Source organism: Chrysemys picta, chromosome 9 (genome assembly GCF_011386835.1).
Source record: "Chrysemys picta bellii isolate R12L10 chromosome 9, ASM1138683v2, whole genome shotgun sequence".
Lineage (NCBI taxonomy): Eukaryota > Metazoa > Chordata > Testudines > Emydidae > Chrysemys > Chrysemys picta.
The window spans coordinates 100,094,350-100,115,712 of record NC_088799.1 but is presented as its reverse complement, the minus strand read 5'-3'; the positions used below and the strand labels follow the sequence as shown (position 1 = coordinate 100,115,712).

The 21,363-nt window shown below is 44.3% G+C and overlaps 1 protein-coding gene across 1 annotated transcript in view; it reads left to right on the top strand.

Moving 5' to 3' along the window:
* The first annotated feature begins 206 nt into the window (after positions 1–206).
* Positions 207–21,363, top strand: part of SLC9A6 (solute carrier family 9 member A6) — a 40,461-nt gene continuing 19,304 nt past the window's right edge. The window contains exons 1-6 of the mRNA XM_065556736.1: positions 207–591; positions 9,162–9,361; positions 9,876–9,953; positions 11,350–11,426; positions 13,276–13,388; positions 16,329–16,434. Of these exons, the coding sequence (XP_065412808.1) occupies positions 300–591; positions 9,162–9,361; positions 9,876–9,953; positions 11,350–11,426; positions 13,276–13,388; positions 16,329–16,434 (866 nt within the window). The 5' untranslated portion in view covers positions 207–299. The remainder of the gene's footprint in view (positions 592–9,161; positions 9,362–9,875; positions 9,954–11,349; positions 11,427–13,275; positions 13,389–16,328; positions 16,435–21,363) is intronic.

Genomic DNA, 21,363 nt, shown 5'->3' with positions numbered 1-21,363 from the left:
CCCGCGAGCCCTGGGAACACCTCCTCCGGCGTGATCCCGCGGCTGGGGCAACTTGCCCCGCCTGTGGGCCCCACCCAGGGCCCCTGACTCTGTCGCCTCGGGGGGCCCCTCTGCGCAGAGGGGGTCGGGGGAGCAGCAGCCCCCGGTGCACAGCCAGGCCCTGCGCCCCCTCACCCCACCCGCACGGCCTCCCCGGGCCTGCCCCGCCCCCCGCTGGCCCCGCCCCGGCGCCTGCGCCGAGCCCCGCTCGCTGCTCCGCTCGCCAGCCGGGCCCTGCGGACGGAGCCGGAGCCGGAGCCATGGCGCTGCGCGGCGGGGCTGAGCGCCGGCCCGGGCGGGGGCTGCTGCTGCTGCTGGCGGCGGGGCTGGGCGCGCGGGCCGGGGCGGCGGCGCGGGGGGAGGCCGCGGCCCGGCCCGTGGCGCTGGAGGAGGAGATCGTGTCCGAGAAGGCGGCGGAGGAGAGTCACCGGCAGGACAGCGCCAACCTCCTCATCTTCATCCTGCTGCTCACCCTCACCATCCTCACCATCTGGCTCTTCAAGCACCGCCGCGCGCGCTTCCTGCACGAGACCGGCCTGGCCATGATCTACGGTGAGGGGCGCCCGCCCCCGGCTGCTGCCTAGCAACCGGCCCGCAGCACCTACCCCCTGAGCTGTCATCTAGCACCCCCCATCTAGCCCCCCCCAGCAACCAGCCCCCAGCCTCCCTCATCCAGCAACCAGCCCCCCCATCTAGCCCCCACCCAGCAACCAGCCCCCAGCCTCCCTCATCCAGCAACCAGCCCCCCCATCTAGCCCCCACCCAGCAACCAGCCCCCAGCCTCCCTCATCCAGCAACCAGCCCCCCCATCTAGCCCCCACCCAGCAACCAGCCCCCAGCCTCCCTCATCCAGCAACTAGCCCCCCCATCTAGCCCCCCAGTAACCAACCCCCAGCTCCTACCCCCTGAGCTGCCATCTAGCCTCCCATCTAGCCCCACCCAGCAACTAGCCCCCAGCCCCCCTCATCTAGCCCCCCAATATCCAACCCCCAGCTCCCACCCCCTGAGCTGCCATCTAGCCCCCCCAATAACCAACCCCCAGCTCCCACCCCCTGAGCTGCCATCTAGCCCCCCCAATAACCAACCCCCAGCTCCCACCCCCTGAGCTGCCATCCAGCACCCCCATCTAACCCCCACCCAGCAACCAGCCCCCAGCACCCCTCATCTAGCCCGCAACCAGCCCCCAGCACCCATCCCCAAGCTGTCACACGACTCTCAGCTGCCATCCAGCAACCAGCCCCCAGCACCCATCCCTGAGCTGTCACACGACTCTCTGCTGCCACCCAGTAACCAGTTGATAGCAGCCACCTCCAGGCACACTTCCTGCATGAGGCCTGCCTGGCGGTGTCTTCAGTGAGAGACTTCCCTCCCTCCCCCCAGCCATCCAGACCCACCCACTGAACTGCCACACAACACCCAACACTTACCCACCCATCTGGCACCCACTGCTGGGGCATGTTGACTGCACAAGATCTGCCTGGCAACAATCTATAGTGAGATACCCTCCCCAGGACCCAACTGTCCTCTGAGCCACCCAGCAAACAGCCCCATCTCCCACCCACTGAGTCAGACCCATCCCTGTGCACACTGCCTGCATGAGACCAGCCAGGACATGAATCCCTCCATGCACCCAACACCCCTCATCTAGCACACCCACCCTGTAACCCCATCACAGCACTTGCTGCATGGGACTGACCTGGTTGTTATATCTACAATGATGTACTTTCTGCGTGAGACGGGACCATGATCTATTGTGAGACTGACCAGGAAAATGCCCATCTGGGATCTCCCTCACTGAGCCACCAGCTTAGCACCCACTGCTGGGCACAATTTCTGCATAAGAAAGGTTTGGCCATGAGGGGTTGAACTAACTCTAACCCAAGGATTCATGAAAGGCCTATATAATAGCAGAGGTGTGTCTTTAAAGGTTGCAAGAAAATGTATTTTAGCTAAGAGGTCTTGGGAATATTGAAAGTGGTCTTTTCAGATGGGGGCAGCCTGTTAAAAATGTTCCGGAGTGCAGGTGTCACTCTGTGACAACTGATGTCACATGGTTCTGATTACTGAGTAAGGAAGGTGCAGTAGGCTAAGAGGATGACAGAGACTTGCTCAGATCCTAGGCTGTGTTCTTTGCCTGGGAGGTATGTGTATAGCATGTCACTTACTGGGTGTTAATAAGCTTTTTTGAAATAAATAAATTATATATTGCATCATATCAAGACTAGAGATCTTACATCTAATGTCCAAAAGGGAGCACGCTGGAGTGTTTATATAATTCCTGACCAACTGACGCTTGTTGCAAAGAGGTTGCACGTAGAGGCCCTAATCCTGCAACTTGTCTCGTGGAGGTGGACCTCAATGCGGCCCTGTGCAGAGCTGTGCCTGTAGAATCTCGGAGGTCATAGAGCTTGTCATCAATGAAAGTGAGAGTCTGTGGAGCCAAGATTTTACAAAAGTGATTAGTGATTCTAGGTGCCCAACTTGGGTCCTGACTGTCAGGAAGTGCTGAATACTCTCCTGCTGAAAATTAGCTTCCTTTAAGGTTTCTCAAGTTGGGCACCCAAAATAACTAGTCACGTTTTCAAATCTTGGCCTGGGGCATCAGTGCTATTTCTAACACAGAACTGAACTGTACAAAGGGCAGGAGGACCGGAGTTCTTTACCACTGCCTTCACTACATCCTGTGATGCAGCTTGATGAGACCAGGGAAGTCCTCGGTGGCAGTGGATTTGTTACAACATAAGAATGGCTCATCAGGCAATGAAATTCCAGGGTTCTAATCCTGGTTCTCTGGCTGGTTTATACTCAGACTGTAATCCAATCACAGCCTCTGTCAGTTTTCCCTTTTGTACTATGGAGATAATACTTACTATGGTAGGGGGAGTATTTGCACTGCACCCGGAAGACGTAAAGTACTCCGTTTGTTAAATAGTGTTGTTAAACCATTATCGTCCTCCTCATTCTTCCCGCACTATCAGATGCATGAGGCAGAAGTCACACAGCACCAGTCATCCCTATCCTAGGCTCATTTTTCCATGTCTTTTATATTCCAGTGTAATAATGCTATTTCAGCTGTTATCAGATATGGAGCGTGCATCTAGGTTGGCTGCTCCATCTCTTGCCCTGGGATTGCCAAAGAAATGCTTGTTTAGGTAGCCTGTTACCGGACCTTCTTAAAATATGTCCCAAATATGGCTCGCTCTTCTTTCGTCCTGCTTGTATTGTTGTAGATAGTTTTGCTGTGCTAGGACCTCTTCATTACTTATTCTATCAATCCATTTTACTTTCAATATTCTATGTGAACACCTACATTGAAAGCTGTTCAATTTGTTGTTAAATGCCATTGAAAGGAAACCAGTTAACGAGTAGCCTTGCAGAATGATTACCCCATAACAAATGGATTGTCAAGAAGATACGATACATTTAATCTCTTGTAAGTAACCGGAACGTAAATAATAGAAAGACGGTCCTGTTCTGTGTGTGAGGTGATGTAGGAATTGACCTACATTGGGGGTTCAGAAATCCCAAATGCAGACAAATACTTGAAGTGGTGTTTTCAAAAGCACCTGAGGAATTCAGGAACACAAATCCCATTGATTTAAGGATGGGTGCTTGGCAGTTTGAGGGACATGCTCCTAAATCTCTTGGGTCATTTTGGAAATCTGCCCCATAGTGTTTGTCTTTGAGCAGGTGAAACTGTTCTAGTTCACCTGTTAAGAGCACTTACCATCCAGGTTGTAGTTCCACCTCTGAATACTTCTCTACAATGAAGCGATCAAGTGGGAAATAGGTATAATTATTTGAGGTGTGAGGTGGCCTGTATAGAAGCAGTTCTGTGCAGGAAAATATCCTTTGCAGCCCTTTATAATATAATTGGTTGGCTTCCAAAAAGGGTAATTTCTACAAGGATGTATAACATTCTCTCTCTGATCAGGTTATTTTTTTTTTTTTACTGGAGTGCTGCTCAGAACTGAACATTTCTAATCAATAACTGATTAGACTTTGTCTATGATCTCTGCGAAGTATTAACTGTATTTTGGGGTTGTAATGGATAGGTAGGGTAAGGCCAGTGGGTTACGGGTGATTTAAACTGTGCCATTCCAAGCCTTGTCTAGATTAGGGTTAACTCATTTGTTCTTAACTCGAGCTTTATATCCCCATTAAAACTAATCTGATGGATTGCATCCATGCTCTATTCATACGCATGTATCTTGGATTTGTTCAGCCTCCTTGCGTCTACATTGTCCCAGCATTCAACCATGTTAGATGCAGTGATTTGTGGCAAGCATCCCTGAGTTCCTGGATCCAGCTGATTTTGAAGGGCTTTGTGGTAGAGCTTGTCTGTTTATGTGGGGATTGTGCATGGAAAAGTCACTTGAATGAAAATTCCCACACTCCATCCTTTCACCAGTTCCAGAAATCCATGGGGCCAGAAGGCAGCACTCCATCTCTCTGTTGTCTGCTTGTTAGTTTCCTTCCCAGTGTGTTGCTTAGCTGTGTGTGAGCCTGAAGTCCTGAGCTGAGCTATAGTGAGAGGTGATACCATACTGAGAATTGTCCTTAGCTGGAGGAAGTGAGTGATCTGAGGAAGGTGCTCTGTGTAGTTGCAGGTATTTCAGGACCCAGGAACTGACTGATGCAGTGGAGAGATGGGCAGATAGAGGATCTTGTCATGCATTGTGTAGTAACACTGGAATCTTGCCTTGGATCAGCACTGGAATCTTGCCTTACTGTGGAGCTTCATGGGTATTAACATGATTGAGATGACATGACTGAAACCAGCAGTTGGATTGAGATGACATGATGAAATCAACACATTGAGGCGTTTAGGAGTATGGGCAGAGAGAGTTAGAGTTGAGCTAGAAGGAACAGTCAGGTTATAACTTGCCCTTACTAAGTATATGTTTAGGATTGAAAAGTAGCCTCCAGTATTTAAAATTGTAGTTAGTATTAAATGTCTTTTATTTCAGTTTTCCTGTTGGTTGTTAGTTCTAATTGGCGTTGCATGATTAGGTGCTTGTGATTGAGTTCGTCAAGCTGGTAGCTATTGTACTGCAAACGTCCTCAGCAAAAAACATTGTCCAAAAGTTGTGATTTTTATCCATTCAGCTTCTTGAGTGTTGGTGCCCTATTTTCTCATTCATTTTAAAACCAAGGGAAGAAGGTTGTTTCCATCGATGTGCAAAAAATTGTGTAACCCACTGATGAGTATGTTACAGGACCCCCGATTCTCAGAGGGTATGAGTTGGTACAGCCCCAGCTAGAGAAACTTAGTTCTTTAGCTCAAGCTGTAGTAGTTCATGCTTTTATTTCTGGAGATCCGTGGTGTGTCAGCCAAGATGGCAATTACAGTTTTTTCAGACTTCCTTTTGACTCCACTTGTCTCTTGAGGTTGTCTTCTTTGTGCTACCATTACCCCTTATCCCATCCCAGGGTTGTTCTCCCTTCATTTCTAGAGGATGTCATGTAATTTGGATCCTAGACTAATCTGTACTGTGCTTTTTTTCCATCTTCACTTTCCTAAACTGAATTTAGAGAATCAGTAGCAGAATGAATAACACCAAATACATACTTTTTCAGTGGTTGCATAGGAAAAGCTGGACCATTCTCTGCCTCTATGGCTTTGGGGGAAATATTGGAAATTTGCCTCTTTTGAAGACTGATCACAAGTGTGGAATTAGGAAAAATGAAGGCTAATCTCTTGAAGTGCTGTAGAAGCTGTTTGGACCCTGGATTGCTCAGCGACAGCTAGCTAAAAACTGCACAGAGTAAACTACTTAAGCTTCATCTTTGCCTGTAAGTCCTCAGACTCAGGTAACTTGGACTCAGGATTTCTGATCCATCGGGATTTGAGTTTGGGTACAGTAAAGCTGCTAACCAAGCCCAGGGGATGCCAGCACAGGTGTAGCATATGTTGGGTTGGATGGTATTTTGAAGAATTAGCTGATTCTGGGCTGAAAACCTATCCGCTGATTCCATTAGAAAGCACTGATATTTGATCTCTTTCAGCTGCATCTCGTGCCAGTAAAACACAATGCTAGGGTTCAGCTTGTTCATATTTCCACTGTAAATGATAACACCTCTCTCTCTCTCTGTTTGTATCTCTCTCATAAATTGTGCTGGAGGCTAAAGTCTGCCTGCAATAAAAGACATAAGCACAGCAGTGAATTATTTCAGCACATTGGAAAATAGCATTTTGATGGTCTTTGTGCTTCACACAGATGTTTAAAACGAAGCTCTCCCAACCCAGGCATCACAAAATGTAAGATCATTAAAGCTGTGTTCATAGACAGTACATGATCTTAATTTGAAACCCTAGCTCAGAAATATTCAGAAACACCTAAAAAGCCTATGGGCCTCCACTGTTTGTTGGAAAGGTAAATGTGATGAAAACAGTTAGCTTTAGCATCTTGTTTCAAAATGATCCAATTAATCTACCATCCTCGCCTTTAAACGTTCCATGCCCTTGCTTCTCTGCATCAGCAGGCTCGCCACCATCAATCTCCAGGCCGGGTTCAGGGAGAGGTTTTTATAAGTGTTACCAAACTAAACCATTAAACCCTCTCCGATTGTGGCATCACCAGAGTGGAGCTCCAAGCCAGCAATCTTTGCCTGAGATTTTATACTATTCCCCAGCAGCGGTAAGAAGTAGTAACACATATACATGGTACAGAGAGTGAGAGCTGACTGTGTGGCTCGAAAGCTTGTCTCTTTCACCAGCAGGAGTTGGACCAATAAAAATTATTACTTCACCCACTTTGTCGCTCTGAAGTTCATTGCCATCTAGGGATTTATCCCTGGCACTTCAAACTAATGCTATCTTGTAGCCACGAGATTTCTGTTGAGAGGGTCAGTTACACCTAAAACCAATGCAGGGCAGGCGAGATTTTGCCTAGGTGTGTCCCATGTTTCAGTATTCATCTTCAGCGTAACACTGGGCCATTGTCAAAACAGATCTGGTTTGGGCATAGCAACATTGTCCCTCCCTAATAGGTAAATCTGAATGACAAATCTGCATTTAGAAGTGAGGATGTGTCACCCAGTGGGTCAGACCCAGGGTGCTTGAGCTCTCATTTTTGTGTGTGTATATTTTTTTTGCATACTATTTAGTGATTCTGTTTATAGTAAGGGTACTTATTTTTGTTCTTTAACATGCTGTCTTTCAGGCGCTTCACTCTGTTAACACACACACGATACAGTATCTTTAAGGCTTGGATGGTCTTCTTAGAAAACATTATAGGTTTATCCAGTGCTTTCCCTCACCTGCTTTCCATGGAACCGGAAATTTATTTAGCAGGATATTGCAAGGAGCAACAGGTGTTGAGGAATTTTAACTTAGAAGCCAGTATTGTTAAGGTGCCCCTAAATTGTTCATATGTGCACAGGGTCATGTACAGATCTGTTTGAGTTGGTCTGAAAGCTGGACTGCAATGTGCAGAAAGGCACCTGCTAGCAAACCAACTTGATCAAATGAAGCACTGCTTTGCAAAGATTAAAAGACGTGGAGAAGCAGATGAAGAAAGACGAGATCCCTTAGAAATTCCTGTGGAAAGTCTTATCAAGTCCTACCAGCTTTGAAATGTTAAAAATGATCACTGAATGAACTGCCTGGGTTGTGTTAAGGAGACTCAGACAAGGTCGACAGTTATTCTTACAGTTTCAAATTTTCATGAGAGTCCTAAAATCATCTCTTTCCAAGAAAATACATCCATTGTGCATACCAAGAGGGGCTTAACATCCCATACATCAGTCCAGTCAGATTTCTCTTTGGGTACTAGTTGTCGTGTACACTTGAAAAATCTGGAATAGGGCAAAAACCTAACAAGAACTTCTTTATTCTGGGATCAAGTATCAGAGGGGTAGCCGTGTTAGTCTGAATCTGTAAAAAGCAACAGAGGGTCCAGTGGCACCTTTAAGACTAACAGAAGTATTGGGAGCATAAGCTTTCGTGGGTAAGTACTTGCATCTGAAGAAGTGAGGTTCTTACCCACAAAAGCTTATGCTCCCAATACTTCTGTTAGTCTTAAAGGTGCCCAGGACCCTCTGTTGCTTTATTCTGGGAGCCCCTCTCATTAATTCTCAGTCACTTTGCTTTTGTGGGTGAAGCTGGGCCTTTCAGTATAACTTTAATACTGGTGAGTTTGTGCAATGAGTAGCGCTTTAAGATTGTCCTTATGCCAATGAAAAAAGTTGAAGACTCTTGTGTTCTTTGAGTGTTACATAAAAGATGAGTGTTTTCTATATGAAAGGAATGCACAGCACTGTCCTTATTGTATGGCAAATGTACCCCCCCTGCCCCTATGAATCAGCTGAGTCAATAACAACTCATTAGCTGGCAGCAGCAATATACTAGGTGCTTTCTGATCAGCCGGTTTGCAGTATTGTGGTTTTAGTGCACGGGCCTGCAACTTGTATAGTGCCCTTTATTTGCAATACAGTTGACTGGCCAAGCAACAGGAGTCTTAAACTCAGCTCCACAGCATTCCTCTTCCTGATTTCCAGGTGCTACACTGCACTAAACACCTTCCACGTTGGCAGGACTGATTTCCACCTAGGACTCTAGTAGTGATACTGCTCCTTTTTTATCAACCTGGAAGAGATCTTTTATCCTGGTTAGAAATCTTTCAATCCTCTAAAGCTGTTATGGTGCCCTAACACACTAATACGTATGTGTTCCTCAATTCTAAAAAGAATGCACAACCATCTCTGTGTATTTCCCCTCAGCAGTGCAAGTATTTTATTCTCTTCTTTTATATAAATGTTTATAGTTTGGGAAGGCGTCATGGGAAACGGGGCAGTTTCTGTGTATGAAAGTTTCCAGTCAGTGGGATGTATATGGTTTATCTGCCCACATCTCAGGTGTGTTTCCTGGATGTAGTAGCTGCATCCTAGGAAATGCTAATTCTGTCCACCCTCAAGAAGCAGTGTGCTACCAATATGGGCATTCTGCAGGTCAGTATGCTAGGAAGAAGTTCTGTTTTTTTTTTTTTAAACAGGTTTGGGGTTTTACAGCTCTGAGAAGCTAGTACAAATTCAGAGTTTATCTACCACATCTCTTGGTGGAATTTAGATGGTTAATATTTACAGATGTTGCATAGCTAACGTTGTGTCTTTATTTCCAGGTGTTCTGATGGGCGTCATCCTTCGATATGGAATTCACGTTCCCAGCGATGTTAATAATGTGACCTTAAGTTGCCAAGTGCAAACCAGTCCAGCTACTTTGTTAGTAAATGTTAGTGGGAAATATTATGAGTATACCCTGAAGGGGGAAATCAGCCCTCATGAACTTAATAACGTTCAAGATAACGAAATGCTGAGAAAGGTGAGCTGCTTAGCGCCTGGAAACTTTGCACGGCATAGCTCTTGGCAAATGTCCAAGACAGGATTTGTTAAATCAGGGGGAGGGATAGCTCAGTGGTTTGAGCATTGGCCTGCTAAACCCAGGGTTGTGAGTTCAATTCTTGAGGGGGCCACTTAGGGATCCAGGGCAAAATTGGTCCTGCTAGTGAAGGCAGGGGGCTGGGCTGGGCTCGGCTCGATGACCTTTCAAGGTCCCTTCCAGTTCTATGAGCTAGATAGGAGTTTTGTTCTCAGCTGCAGCAGGGGCAGGATTGGGCCCAAACTGTAAACCAGAACAATAAATATATTCTTACTACAGTAGCTAATTATATTGTAAAAGGTACAAATTAAAGGATTGCACATCATATTAGTCTTGTAGCTTTCATGCCAAACTGTCTTGTCTGATTATATATAAAATATGCAGCATATTCTGATTACTGTGATTTATTTTGTCTCTTGAAATCTTAACTTCAACAGATTTTATTCTTTTTAAACAGGTGACTTTTGATCCTGAAGTGTTTTTCAATATCTTACTCCCTCCAATTATATTTTATGCAGGATACAGCTTAAAAAGGGTATGTCTCATTGCATTTCATTTTATTTGAAGGTCGTAGGTGTTTAAAATGCTTGTAGCTCTGGAGTACGGTAATACAGAACAAAGGTCAGCAGGCCTCATTTGTAGTGCACAGTCCTACGTTCTTAGGGTATGTCTATACTTAACCGCTGGTTCGGCAGAAGCAATCGATCTTCTGGGATAGATTTATCGTGTCTTGTCTAAACACGATAAATCGATCCCGGAAGTGCTCGCCGTCGGCGCCGGTAATCCTGCTCCGCAAGAGGAGTAGGCGGAGTCGACGGGGGAGCCTGCCTGCCGCATGTGGACCCGCGGTAAGTACCTTTAAGTTCGAACTAAGATACTTCGACTTCAGCTACGTTATTCATGTAGCTGAAGTTGCGTATCTTAGTTCGAACTGGGGGCTTAGTGTGGACCAGACCCAAGTTATTTCTAGAGTGGTCATCGCCAGAGTGACTAAGCACAAAGGTTCTCATGCCATCCTATACTGTGGTGTATGTATACAAAAAAAGGAGAAAAGCTTAAAAAATATAATTGTGACTTTTATAATCTTTGTCTGAAATCTTCAGTTTTTGTTCAAATTTGCACTCAGATGTGAGGCTGCTTGTCTGCCTGATCCCTTGTAAAATTTCTGTCTGTATCCCTCCCCAAAATACACAAGCATAAAGGATCAGGTATGGGAGTTCCCGTAAAAAAGCAACGAAGACTGGGGACATGGAAACTATAGGCATGTCAGAGACTTGGGTCCAGTACGTGTTAGAATATTGTGTATGGGTCAGAGCTGTCTCTTGGGATCCCGAAGTTATTGAGGCAGTTGTTACCAAGGCTTACGAAAAGCAGAGGTCGGGGAACTCGGCTTTTGGCCTGGGTCACCGAGGAGAACATAAGCTTCCTCAGGAGTTCCCCAGGAGGCAGCGGTTACAAACCATTTACAAGCACTTTAATCAAATTAGGTCACGTGAAGCTTTTTTTGCAGGTTTGAAATGAGCGACAGGTTCCTTGTCCTATCCAAATCTATGAAGAGTTAATATGTAAGGAAGGAAACACGAGCCTGTTTGGCTCATGTAAAAGGAAACAATCCTTCCAGGCTTGGAAATCCCCCAGTCCTCAGCAGCAGCAATCTGCTAAACAAGCTGCTAAAAGCAAACAGTTTGTTCCTTATTATTATTTATTAGTAGTAGTATTGTGGTAGCACCTAGGGGCCAGATCATGGATCAAGGCCCCACTTTGCTAGGTGCTGTACAAACACGCTTTGATTGCCCCAAAGAATTTACAATCAAAGTATAAGACGAGATGCTGACAACACTTCCTTAATGTGTATGGTCTGAGGAGCGTACCAACAGTTTGAATACAAAGCATCCGTACAGCTGTAATGCAGTGTGTTTCTTCTCTTCTAGAGGCATTTCTTCAGAAACTTGGGGTCAATCCTAGCGTATGCCTTTCTTGGAACAGCTATCTCCTGTTTTGTGATAGGGTGAGTATTTGAAGTCCATCCACAGGTTTTGGCGATATGGAGGGCTTGTACTCTGGTTGCTAGCTTGTGCCAACACATCTGTGGTGCTGTTACCTATGCTGGCTAGATTAAAGGTAGTATGGAGATGCCTACCCATTCTGTAATCCTATCTTCACTTGCCATATAGATATAGCCTTAATGTGGAGTAAGATGGAGTGATATGATTTGAGCACAGGACTTAGAGCTAGAACTCCTGGGTTCTAATCCCAGCTCTGACAAGATACTCAACCTCCCTGTCTCAGTTTCTTTAAAGGAGGAATTAATACTATTTGCCTACCTTTCAGACGTGTTGAAGATCAATTAGGGTCTCACAAATATCACACGGTATTTCTTGGTTTCTAGTTACTACTACAATAAATAGAATATTGATATAAAAATATTAAATTGGGTTTTAAAGGTTTCCAGAGATTTTCACAGGTCTTTAAATACCAGGTATTACTTGCGAGACTGGATCAGTGAAAGAATCGGTAGATATAAGTAACTAGTGAGGCACTGGTTTGAAATATAGAGCGTCACACAACTGCATAGTGGTTTAAAAACAACAACCCCTAAACACCTGAACTGTAATAGTGTCTAAACTGAAAACTTGGCCTAAGGGTAGCGGTTTCTACAAACGTCATTTTAGTGTTAGCAGTAAAAAAAATCTCCCAGAGGGATTAAGGGCTTTAGGAGTTGCTTCAGGAGAAGTACGGAACGCTGCTGTGCTGTGATCCATTCTTTTGGTCTGTGGTAGGGCACAGTGCTACTAGACTGGAGAAATGCAGCAGAAACCTAGAAGATGATGTACACTTAAAAAAACCCCGAAATTACCTATTTTAATTTTCTTTGCCTAAAAGATATGGAAGTACCTCGGGGTAGAAGGAGTTACTCTAAGTAACACAAGATAAGGCTATTGAAGTAATCAGTAGATTTTTCCCTTCTTTCTTCTTTCCAGGAAGCCAACTATTTCATATCTTCCTTCCCTTTCCCCCACACATGCTGTGTTTGATCTAACCTGTGATTAGTGATGTGATGCCCTTTAGCTACTAGGATACAATATGTGCATACGTAGCAGTAGCTGAAGCAAATTTGTGTTTGAAAATGTCCCTTACTATTGCAAGAGAGCAGGAGAATTACTGTGATGTGTTAAATTGGCAAGTTAATGGGGCTTGGGTTTGCTCCCGGATATTGTTGGTTATGCCATGCTGTGATTCTATTTAGTATTATTCATCCATACAGACAAAGGGAACTAATTCTTATTCTAAGTAGTAAAAATGTGAGAATTACATAGGATGTTCTCAAGAGGAGATTGTGGAAGATCAAAGCAACCTCAGCCTCCATATAGACTTGTCTTAAACAAATTGAGAGAAAAAGAGGCATATTCCAAAGTCAGTGAAAGGTCATTACATTGACAAGTCATATAAAACATTGTGGAAATTAAACCACTTGTGAGATGGGGGAGGTGCGATGGTCTGTGTTACACATTCCACAAGCTGCTGACATATTTATCCTGTCAAACTGCGTGTATTAAGTAGCTTTATGCACGGAGTAGTTCAGATGTTAAATCCATTTGCTGCTAACCACATATACAGCACTGTATATTGATTAAATGGGAGTTGAGGGCTCTTAGCGCTTTGCAGACTTGCCCCCGTCTTTGATCACAGCCCAACCTGTAAAACTCTGCAGTTCTTGTTTAATATAAATATTAAATAAAATATTATGTATTGAGGTAACTTTACGGGTTAAACTTGCAAATTCAAGCGAATTGCATTGTTAAAACAATATTCACATGCTTTTCAAATATCCAGCCATGTCTCTGCTTATTCAACAGGTCGATCATGTACGGCTGCGTAGCACTGATGAAAGTAACTGGGCAACTTGGAGGAGATTTTTACTTTACAGACTGTCTGTTGTTTGGTGCCATAGTATCAGCTACTGACCCAGGTATATTGTGATCCTTGTTTCCCCTCTCATGTTACCAAAGTATTGTTCTGTTTTGGGTTGGGGGAAGAGAGATGTGTGGCTTATGGCGTCTTTCCCTGAGTTTTGAAGTTTAAGCAAATTATGACTCATTTTTAGGGGTAAAATTGATCTCCATCAAGAAAAATAATACTTGAATTATATATAAAAGCTGCCCCCTCCAAAGCCTTGTCCTCACATTAACGTCATTGGGAGGTAGGGTGACCAGATATCCCGATTTTTAGAGGGACAGTCCCGATTTTTTGGACTTCTTCTTATATGGGCTCCTATTACCCCCCACCCCCGTCCTGATTTTTCACATTTGCTGTCTGGTCACCCTATTGGGAGGCTGTCTGTCGATTTTACTGGGGTTTAGTTCAGGCCCACAGTGAGTGTGGTAGATGTAAGCCTCTAGCCCCCTGTGCAAGCAATCAGCACTGCTCAAAGTGTGTGAATTCAGGGTGTTTTCGGGTATGTGCTAGACAATCTCTAGCCTCAAAGTTTTGCATGGATAGATTTTTTTGGTCTTAATCTAAAATAGGAACTGACTCTATCTAACCATAACAAGAACAATGGTGATTATTTTTAAAAATAAAATTTATTCCAGTCTGCTGAGCTCTTTGTAAAACTAAAGCGCTATACAAACGCTAAATGTTGTTATATTTGAATGCAACAAGGTTTTTTTGCTTGTTAACTGTCTTCATCACATTTGTACTCATCAGTATAATCTAATCTAAGAACACAGAGCAAAAATTTGCCCTTTTTTTTCTGGATGAGTAGAACTTGAATTTCTTCCATTGGTGCCTTACTTCGCAGGAAATTTGAGTAAATCCTTCAGGGGTCTGAGACACTGCAGCCTAGCTCTGCCTCCTAAGTTATAGCCATTCTTCTGGTGTGTCTACATAGCATCTGGGTATGTCTACTCTGCGAAGTTGTCAACAAAACGTTTGTCTTTCACGGGTACTTAAAAAAAAAAAACCTCCCCCCCACCCGCGAAAGACACAAGTTTTGCCGATGAAAGTAGCAGTGTGAACGTGGCTTCGTCCTGCCGACAAAGCGAACGCCGCTTGTGGGGCTGGAAGTATTGCCGACAAAGTACCAACAAAGAGCGTCGACACAGCCTTGTCGCTAAAAGCTGCGTGGTGTAGACAAGCCCTCAGTGCGGGTAGACAGACATGCATTGGCTCTGCTCTAGTGCTCTACGCTAAAAATTGCAATGGGGCCACTGCGGCACAGGTGGGCTTGCTCGGGCCAGCCACCTGAGTATGTGCCCGGGGAGCAGGCGGAATTGCATTCAGGTGTGTAGCCTGTGCCATTGTGGTCGTGCTTCTCTTTTTAGCAAGCCGGCTGGAGCTCGTGTCTACCTGTGCTGAGAAGCATCCTCCGAGATGCCACGCAGACATACCCACGTAGATCTGTTTAAAAGCTGATATTGACATCTTGTGTTGTACAGACTGGGCAGATTTTGTGTATGTGCAATGCCTGTGTCTTTTTCTCAATCTGGACAATAACATGAATGCCTATGGTTATTCTTGCTAGATGGAGTTTAACTCCTACCTCCTCATCTCACCCATCAATTACTTTCCGTTTTAAAAAAATAAAATAAAAAAACCACCGCGGCATCCTAAAATAAAGGTCCAAAACATAACCTCTTAGCATAGAGTCACTGCCTTGTTTTGGATCATTACTGTACGGTATCCTAGTATTGTTCAATTTACTGTAAAAGTTGTGCCCGTACACTTAATACAGTCAAGTGACACTGATAGTTACCCCTTAATAGAACATTTTAAAATATGAACTCAAATCCTTTCCCGGCTTCTCCCAGTGTGTTTTGTGTTGTCCATTTGTTGAGACTGTTAATTCTTCTGGGCAGGGGGATTGTCTATTCTGTCTCTTCTGCAGCGCCAAGCACACCGTTAGTGCTTAACAAATGATTCTCTTTATGGCCCCTGTTCAGGAAAGCAGTTAAGTACATGCGTATGTCTCACTGACTTCAGTGGGACTTAAACACATGCTTAAAATGAAGTATCTGCATTAGCGGCTTTCTGCAATGGGCATGTTTTCTTGAACCGACCTGTTTTTGGTCATTGGGTCCTATGCTGCTTCAGCCTGAATAAAGTATTACGTGGATTTTAATCTCCTGTCAATCAATGAATGCCTTTGTTTGTGTGTAAATGGGTTAAAGCTCCTTAAATATGCATATCTGAGTTTCTTGCCTTTCATATGGTAATTGTTTTAAAAGGGTTTTTAGGGCAGTCACATTGCATTAGTCCAAGCCTATGTGAGAAATGCCTCCGTGTGACTTTGCATGACACAAGAGCAAGGACTGCAGTGTATTACATCTTGCTTATTCTAGACATTCTTACGGTTCCCATGAAACTGACCGTAAAACTTGGTTTATTTTCATTACCAACTCGGAGTCAAACAGTTGCAGAAACAATAGATCAAATTCCAATCTCCATTACACTGCTGTAAAACCAGAGTAACTGGAGGTGGAATTTGGCCCGTTGTTTTGTTGTTTCCAGATAACCCCAAAATTCTAACATGTACTGGCACTTTCCTTGATGTTGGTTCATATTGATATTAACCAGCACTTCTAGGATCTTATGATAAAATCAAGACTACTCCGAGATTAAGATAGAATTAAAAAAGGCCTCCAATGGGGGATAACTCTGTGTTATACGGGGGCAGAAACAGGTCTTCGTTCTGTATGTAAAAAACAACATAAACTGTAAAAAACACAAAGTTGAGTGGACACAGGGAAGAGTAGCAAAGACTGCATGAAGCATTGCTACACTGAGAAGCAGACTAGTAAAATACGAAGGAAGGTAGAATTCTAGAAAGGCCAAGTTTGCTTTATATATATATCTACATAAAAAAAGTAATGGCCTCTTTTAAATGTCTCTCTATTTTTCTGTTTGTCAGTGACTGTTCTTGCCATATTCCATGAGCTTCAGGTTGATGTTGAGCTGTATGCCCTTCTCTTTGGTGAAAGCGTCCTCAACGATGCCGTTGCCATAGTCCTGTCTTCGTAAGTGTGTTCTGTTTTTTTAATTGTTGTGTATGTCACATGTGAGACACTAAAAATCACCTGGTCTTGCATCAGAGAAAATAGAAATATCAATATTTATAATAATCAGAATTCATTACTAATCCACCTAATACAATCCTCTGTATTAATCTCTCTCGAATTAGCCTATCAATGAAAGACTGCTGCTGGGAATTGAAAGCAACACTGAGGCCATAATTACAGCTATTACAGTGCATGTTTTCTTATTTATTTTTTTTTGCCTATTGAATGAGTCAATAGGAAATCTTAACACCCACCTGTAATGTGAAAAAGGAACAACACGTCTGCTCTTTTGCTATGGCATCCTGCTAATGTTACTCACGGGTGAGATCACTCGCAAATAATTCTCCACCCACACACACTTGCTTTTCCTCTAGTGGAAATACTTGGGAAAGCAGCTGCTTCCTTTCACCTTCCACATGCCATTGCATTGAGAAGAAGACTGTTGTTGCAACTGTAGTTAATATCTGGACTCAGAGCACCAGTGCCAGAAATTCAGTGTCTCCTTAAATCAAGTGGATGCTTTCAAACTTTTCTGCATCTGTAACATATTTTTCCTGCATATTCATTGTATTTGTTATCATGAAAGTTTTGTTTTGAAATATATAGTATTTGTGATCATGGCAGATTCATTTATGGTTAAGATGAATGCAGAAAATAATTTAGATCTTCTAAAACATTTGAGAACCCAGACTGGTAATTGTCCACATTTTAATTACGTGTGGACCAGTCCTGCTCCTCGTATCTGAGCAATACTTACTAAATTGAATACCCTATTGATGTCTCTTCCACTATTTGTATTAATCTCTTTTTGTTTTTATATTGGGTCCATCACCAGAGTATGTAAGCGTTGCATGATCCAGCCATATTTAAGATGTGTCCCAGCATAAAAATGAACATGAAGGGTGTGTGTTGCAAGGTTCTGGGTGAGAGTAGGTGAATATGTTGCACATCACAATGATGAAATTCAGGGCTGGTCTACACATCCACTTGCCTGTGTGAACCTAAATAAATAAATCAATTGTAATTCATCCCTTTTGTTGCAAGTTCTGTATGTGGAGGCTCATTTCAGATTATGAGCATCCTCTTCTGATTAAATTAAATCGAAATAAAACACTCTTATTCAGAAATCAGAGCATTCACTTGTACAAGTTGTACAATAAAAATGGTGTGAGCTACAATCCATTGAGTTATTTTGGTGCAAGTTTGTGTGTAGCCCTCCCCTCGAAATGGGGAGGAGTGACAAAGGTAGAAGTGTTTTCATGACCTAATACACATCCCTTTAGCAATGATGTCTAACAGATAGAAACACACTTTTTAAATATACCCTAGGTTTGTAAGTATAGAGTGCATTACTGTAACTAGTTGATTACATTGAAGACCTAAATATATAATCTACAAGGATTTCTCTTTATGTGGATTTGATGCATACCAATTGCTCAGAGCATACTGACCAGGCTTACCTACCTTTAGTAAGTTAGCTACAGAAATCTCTTCCTTGACACAGAAAAAAGAACTCATTTTTAAGTGTAACAGGAGAGTCAACTCAGTCTTGCTTGCAGTTGGAGATGATTACTGTGCTAGGAGTCCAAAGCTCTGATTTGTTGTCTCCCATTTACTAGGGTAGTTTTTGAATATTTAACAAAAAAAGGCAAGACTTTGGAGACTGCTTAGGTAAAATTCTGGAATTGTATGTAGGCTTAGATCCTGCCTGCCCCACATCTCCCGGACAGCTTTCCTCCTCTTAGGGTTTGTCTGTACTACAAGCGCTACAGTGGCACACCTACAGCGCTGCAGTTGTGCTGCTTGTAGCATACTGTAGATGCGTCCTACAGCGATGGAAGGGGTTTTCCCATTGCTGTACTTAATCCAGCTCTCTGAGGGGCAGTGGCTATACGTTGATGGAAGAATTCTTTAGTTGACTTAGCAGCTTCTACACTGCGGGGTTGGTTGGCTTAACTTTGTCACTCAGGAGTGTGAATTTTCCAGACCTATGAGTGATGTAGCTAAGTCAACCTAAATTTTAAGTGTAGTAAAACCATCTCCAATCTCCCCTCAGGGTTGAAAGGAGGGGAATGAGTTGAATAGTTAGCTGTGTTGTGGTGCATTTGCATTACCTACTTCTATTTCAGTCACGAAAGGTGCTTTGTAAATGCAAATTCTATTCTGCTCCCCCTTTCCTACTATAAAAAGGGGAAAACTGCATGCATAGTTGTTGGTTTTTTTTAAACATTTAAGTTTTTTGCTGCTGTTGCTTAGGAAAGAACTAAGAAAAGATTAACATTAGAATAGGGTGCTGCAGCATGCATTTAAAAAGCCTTAAATTGGATAGTTTACCGTTAAAATTCAATCTAGTAATAATGTGAATCTGTTGAAATGGTGGGTCAGGAGAAAACCACAAACTGCAGTTTAACTAAAGTTTTAATGTGGATAGAAGCTATGTGGGGCATTGAAATCGCCAAAGCCTCTGTTGTTATACTTTGTTGCTAAAGCCTGAAGCTGTTTATCACCATAGTATCTGAGCACCTTCCATAGAAAATCAGTAGAGAAGTCCCTATTGAGCGTCATGGAGTCTCTGGCACTTCTCCCTTTACGGGGCAGGTTTTGGAGTCTGGTGGGCTTTGGTGGAGTGGGGTTGGGAAGGCTTTAGGAATAAAAGTTGTGATTGAACTGTTGCTTATGGTGGAAAGGCTTTCTCTAAGAGAGAGGCTTTGCAGGCTTTCCTAAAGATGGTCAGGGTCTGATTTTGCTTGATCTCCTCTGGAAGACTGTTCCATAGGCAGATCACCTGAGCTTTGTGATCTGCATTGTCCCTAAGGAGCACGGCTATCACAGGTTCATGGATCAAAACTTGGTCTTTGATGTAACTGGGGCTTGATCCATGAATTACTTTGAAAATTAGGACCAAGGACATAAACTGGCATCAGCAGCTGACCGGGAGCCAGTGGAGAGACTTGAGCACAGGCCTGGTGGGCTCACGGCAGCCTGAGCCATGGAGAAGGGAGCAGCTGCAGTCTGTACCACCTGGATCCTGTGCATCGTCTTCACGTTCAGCTTCCAGTACCATGAGCTGCAGTGATCCAGCCTGCAGAGGACACATGCGAGGGTCATTATGGCCAGGTTCTCATCTGGGAGGAAGGGGTGACGTTTCCTAGCAAGCTGCAGGTGAAACTGAGGCCACCTGACCATCCAAGCTTAGCGGGGAGTCACGCAGGGCCTTGAGCCTTCACACCACTTTGACAAATGGGGCTGTGTGCCTTCAGAGGAAGGTGGTGACAATGTCTTGGCCACCTCTTCAAAGCTTTTCTTCTTTTCAACCCGCATCACTTCGATCTCACCAGGGTTCAGTGTGAGCCGGTTGGTCTTCGTACAAGAGCCAATTTCCTGTAGGCCTCCTGGCATTTTAGTAGTGGGGGTGGCTGTATCATTTGAGAATGAGAGAGAGAGTTGAGTGCCACCAGCATACTGTTGGTAGCTAAGCCCATTGCATCCCAGTGGTCTCATGGAGATGTTGAAGACAGGATGGATCCTGGCAGGTAAGGGCCTTTAGAGAGGAGGAGCAGTTACCATCATCACTCTCTGAGCGCTGGAAAAGAGCAACTTCTGCTGCTGCGTCATGTAGAGTGTTAGCAGTCCCTTATTGTCCACTGTGTCACAGGCTGCAGAGAAGGCTGTCAATGTGAGTCTGGAAATCTTACCTGTGTCCACAACTGTGAGGAAATCATCTTTTAATGCCACTAGAGCTGTGTCCTGGTGCAAACCCTTATTGTGAGCAGTCCAAGAGGTTGGCTGATATCACGCATTGTTGGAGTTTAGTGGTTTCTACTTTCTCAGTGATTATGCCCAGGAATGAGGGGTTGCAGATGTGACAGTAGTTAGGGAGATCTTCAGGGTCACGCGTCGGCTACTTGAGGATTGGTGAACTATTGAATTTTTCAAGGAGTTTGGTTGGTGTGCTTCTCAGAAGGAGGCACTGACTGTTCCCATTCACTTTTACCAGCCAGGAGGAACATGGATCTTTCACAGTTGTGGCTCTAATATTTTTCAGGGCTTCTTGAGCTTTGGCATGGGTGATGGGACCCAAGGGTTCATTCTGGAGTCTGTCTTGGCTTGCGACATACAGAGTATCCTCTGGGGATTAGCTGTGCCAGGGTAGGATCAGAGGTTGCATTGAGCCATGTCCCAGTGATATAAGCAAAGCCAGGTGTTTCATCCAAAAGGGGATCAGGGATGGTGCTGGTTTTCTTGATGACTGACCTTACATTTGGCAGCAGGAGCTTCAAGTTATTTTTTTCCTCCTCCATTGAACGATGTTATTGATCAAGAATTTGGCTTTAGGTGCCTAGGATGTATCGTAGTGGGTGGTGTTCTAAGGAGTTGTTTCCTCAACCCAGTGACAGTGAGGGCTTGGGAAGGAGTGGGGTAATGGGGTTCGAGGCCCTTTCAGGGGCTGGTCTTCCATGTCTCCACATCCCTAGAGTCTGGCCGTGTTGTGCTGTAGTCCAGAAGATTTGCATTATGGTCCTTAAACAGGCACCATAGACAAAGGATGGTGGTGTACTGCTGGGTTGTGGTGGGAAGGGGGGCATTTTACCCTCTTCTTTGTCATCACCACTTCCCATTTCTGGACAGGCTGCTGTTGTGAGGAGGATATGGAGCTGAGAGGGTTTGGTGCCAGTAGGGGACTGGGTAGCCAACAAGGTGGAACAAGCCCTTTCAATTCTCTAGATGCTGGGGGAGGGAGAGAGTGAGACACAGAATCAGACAACAAAATAAAAAAATCTAGTAAAATTGTGAAGATGTTTGTAAAGGCTTCCAGCTCAGCTTGTGGCCATCGCAGAGCCCCCATTCTGCTAGAGTAGATCTAACTCTGTATCAAACCTAATCTTG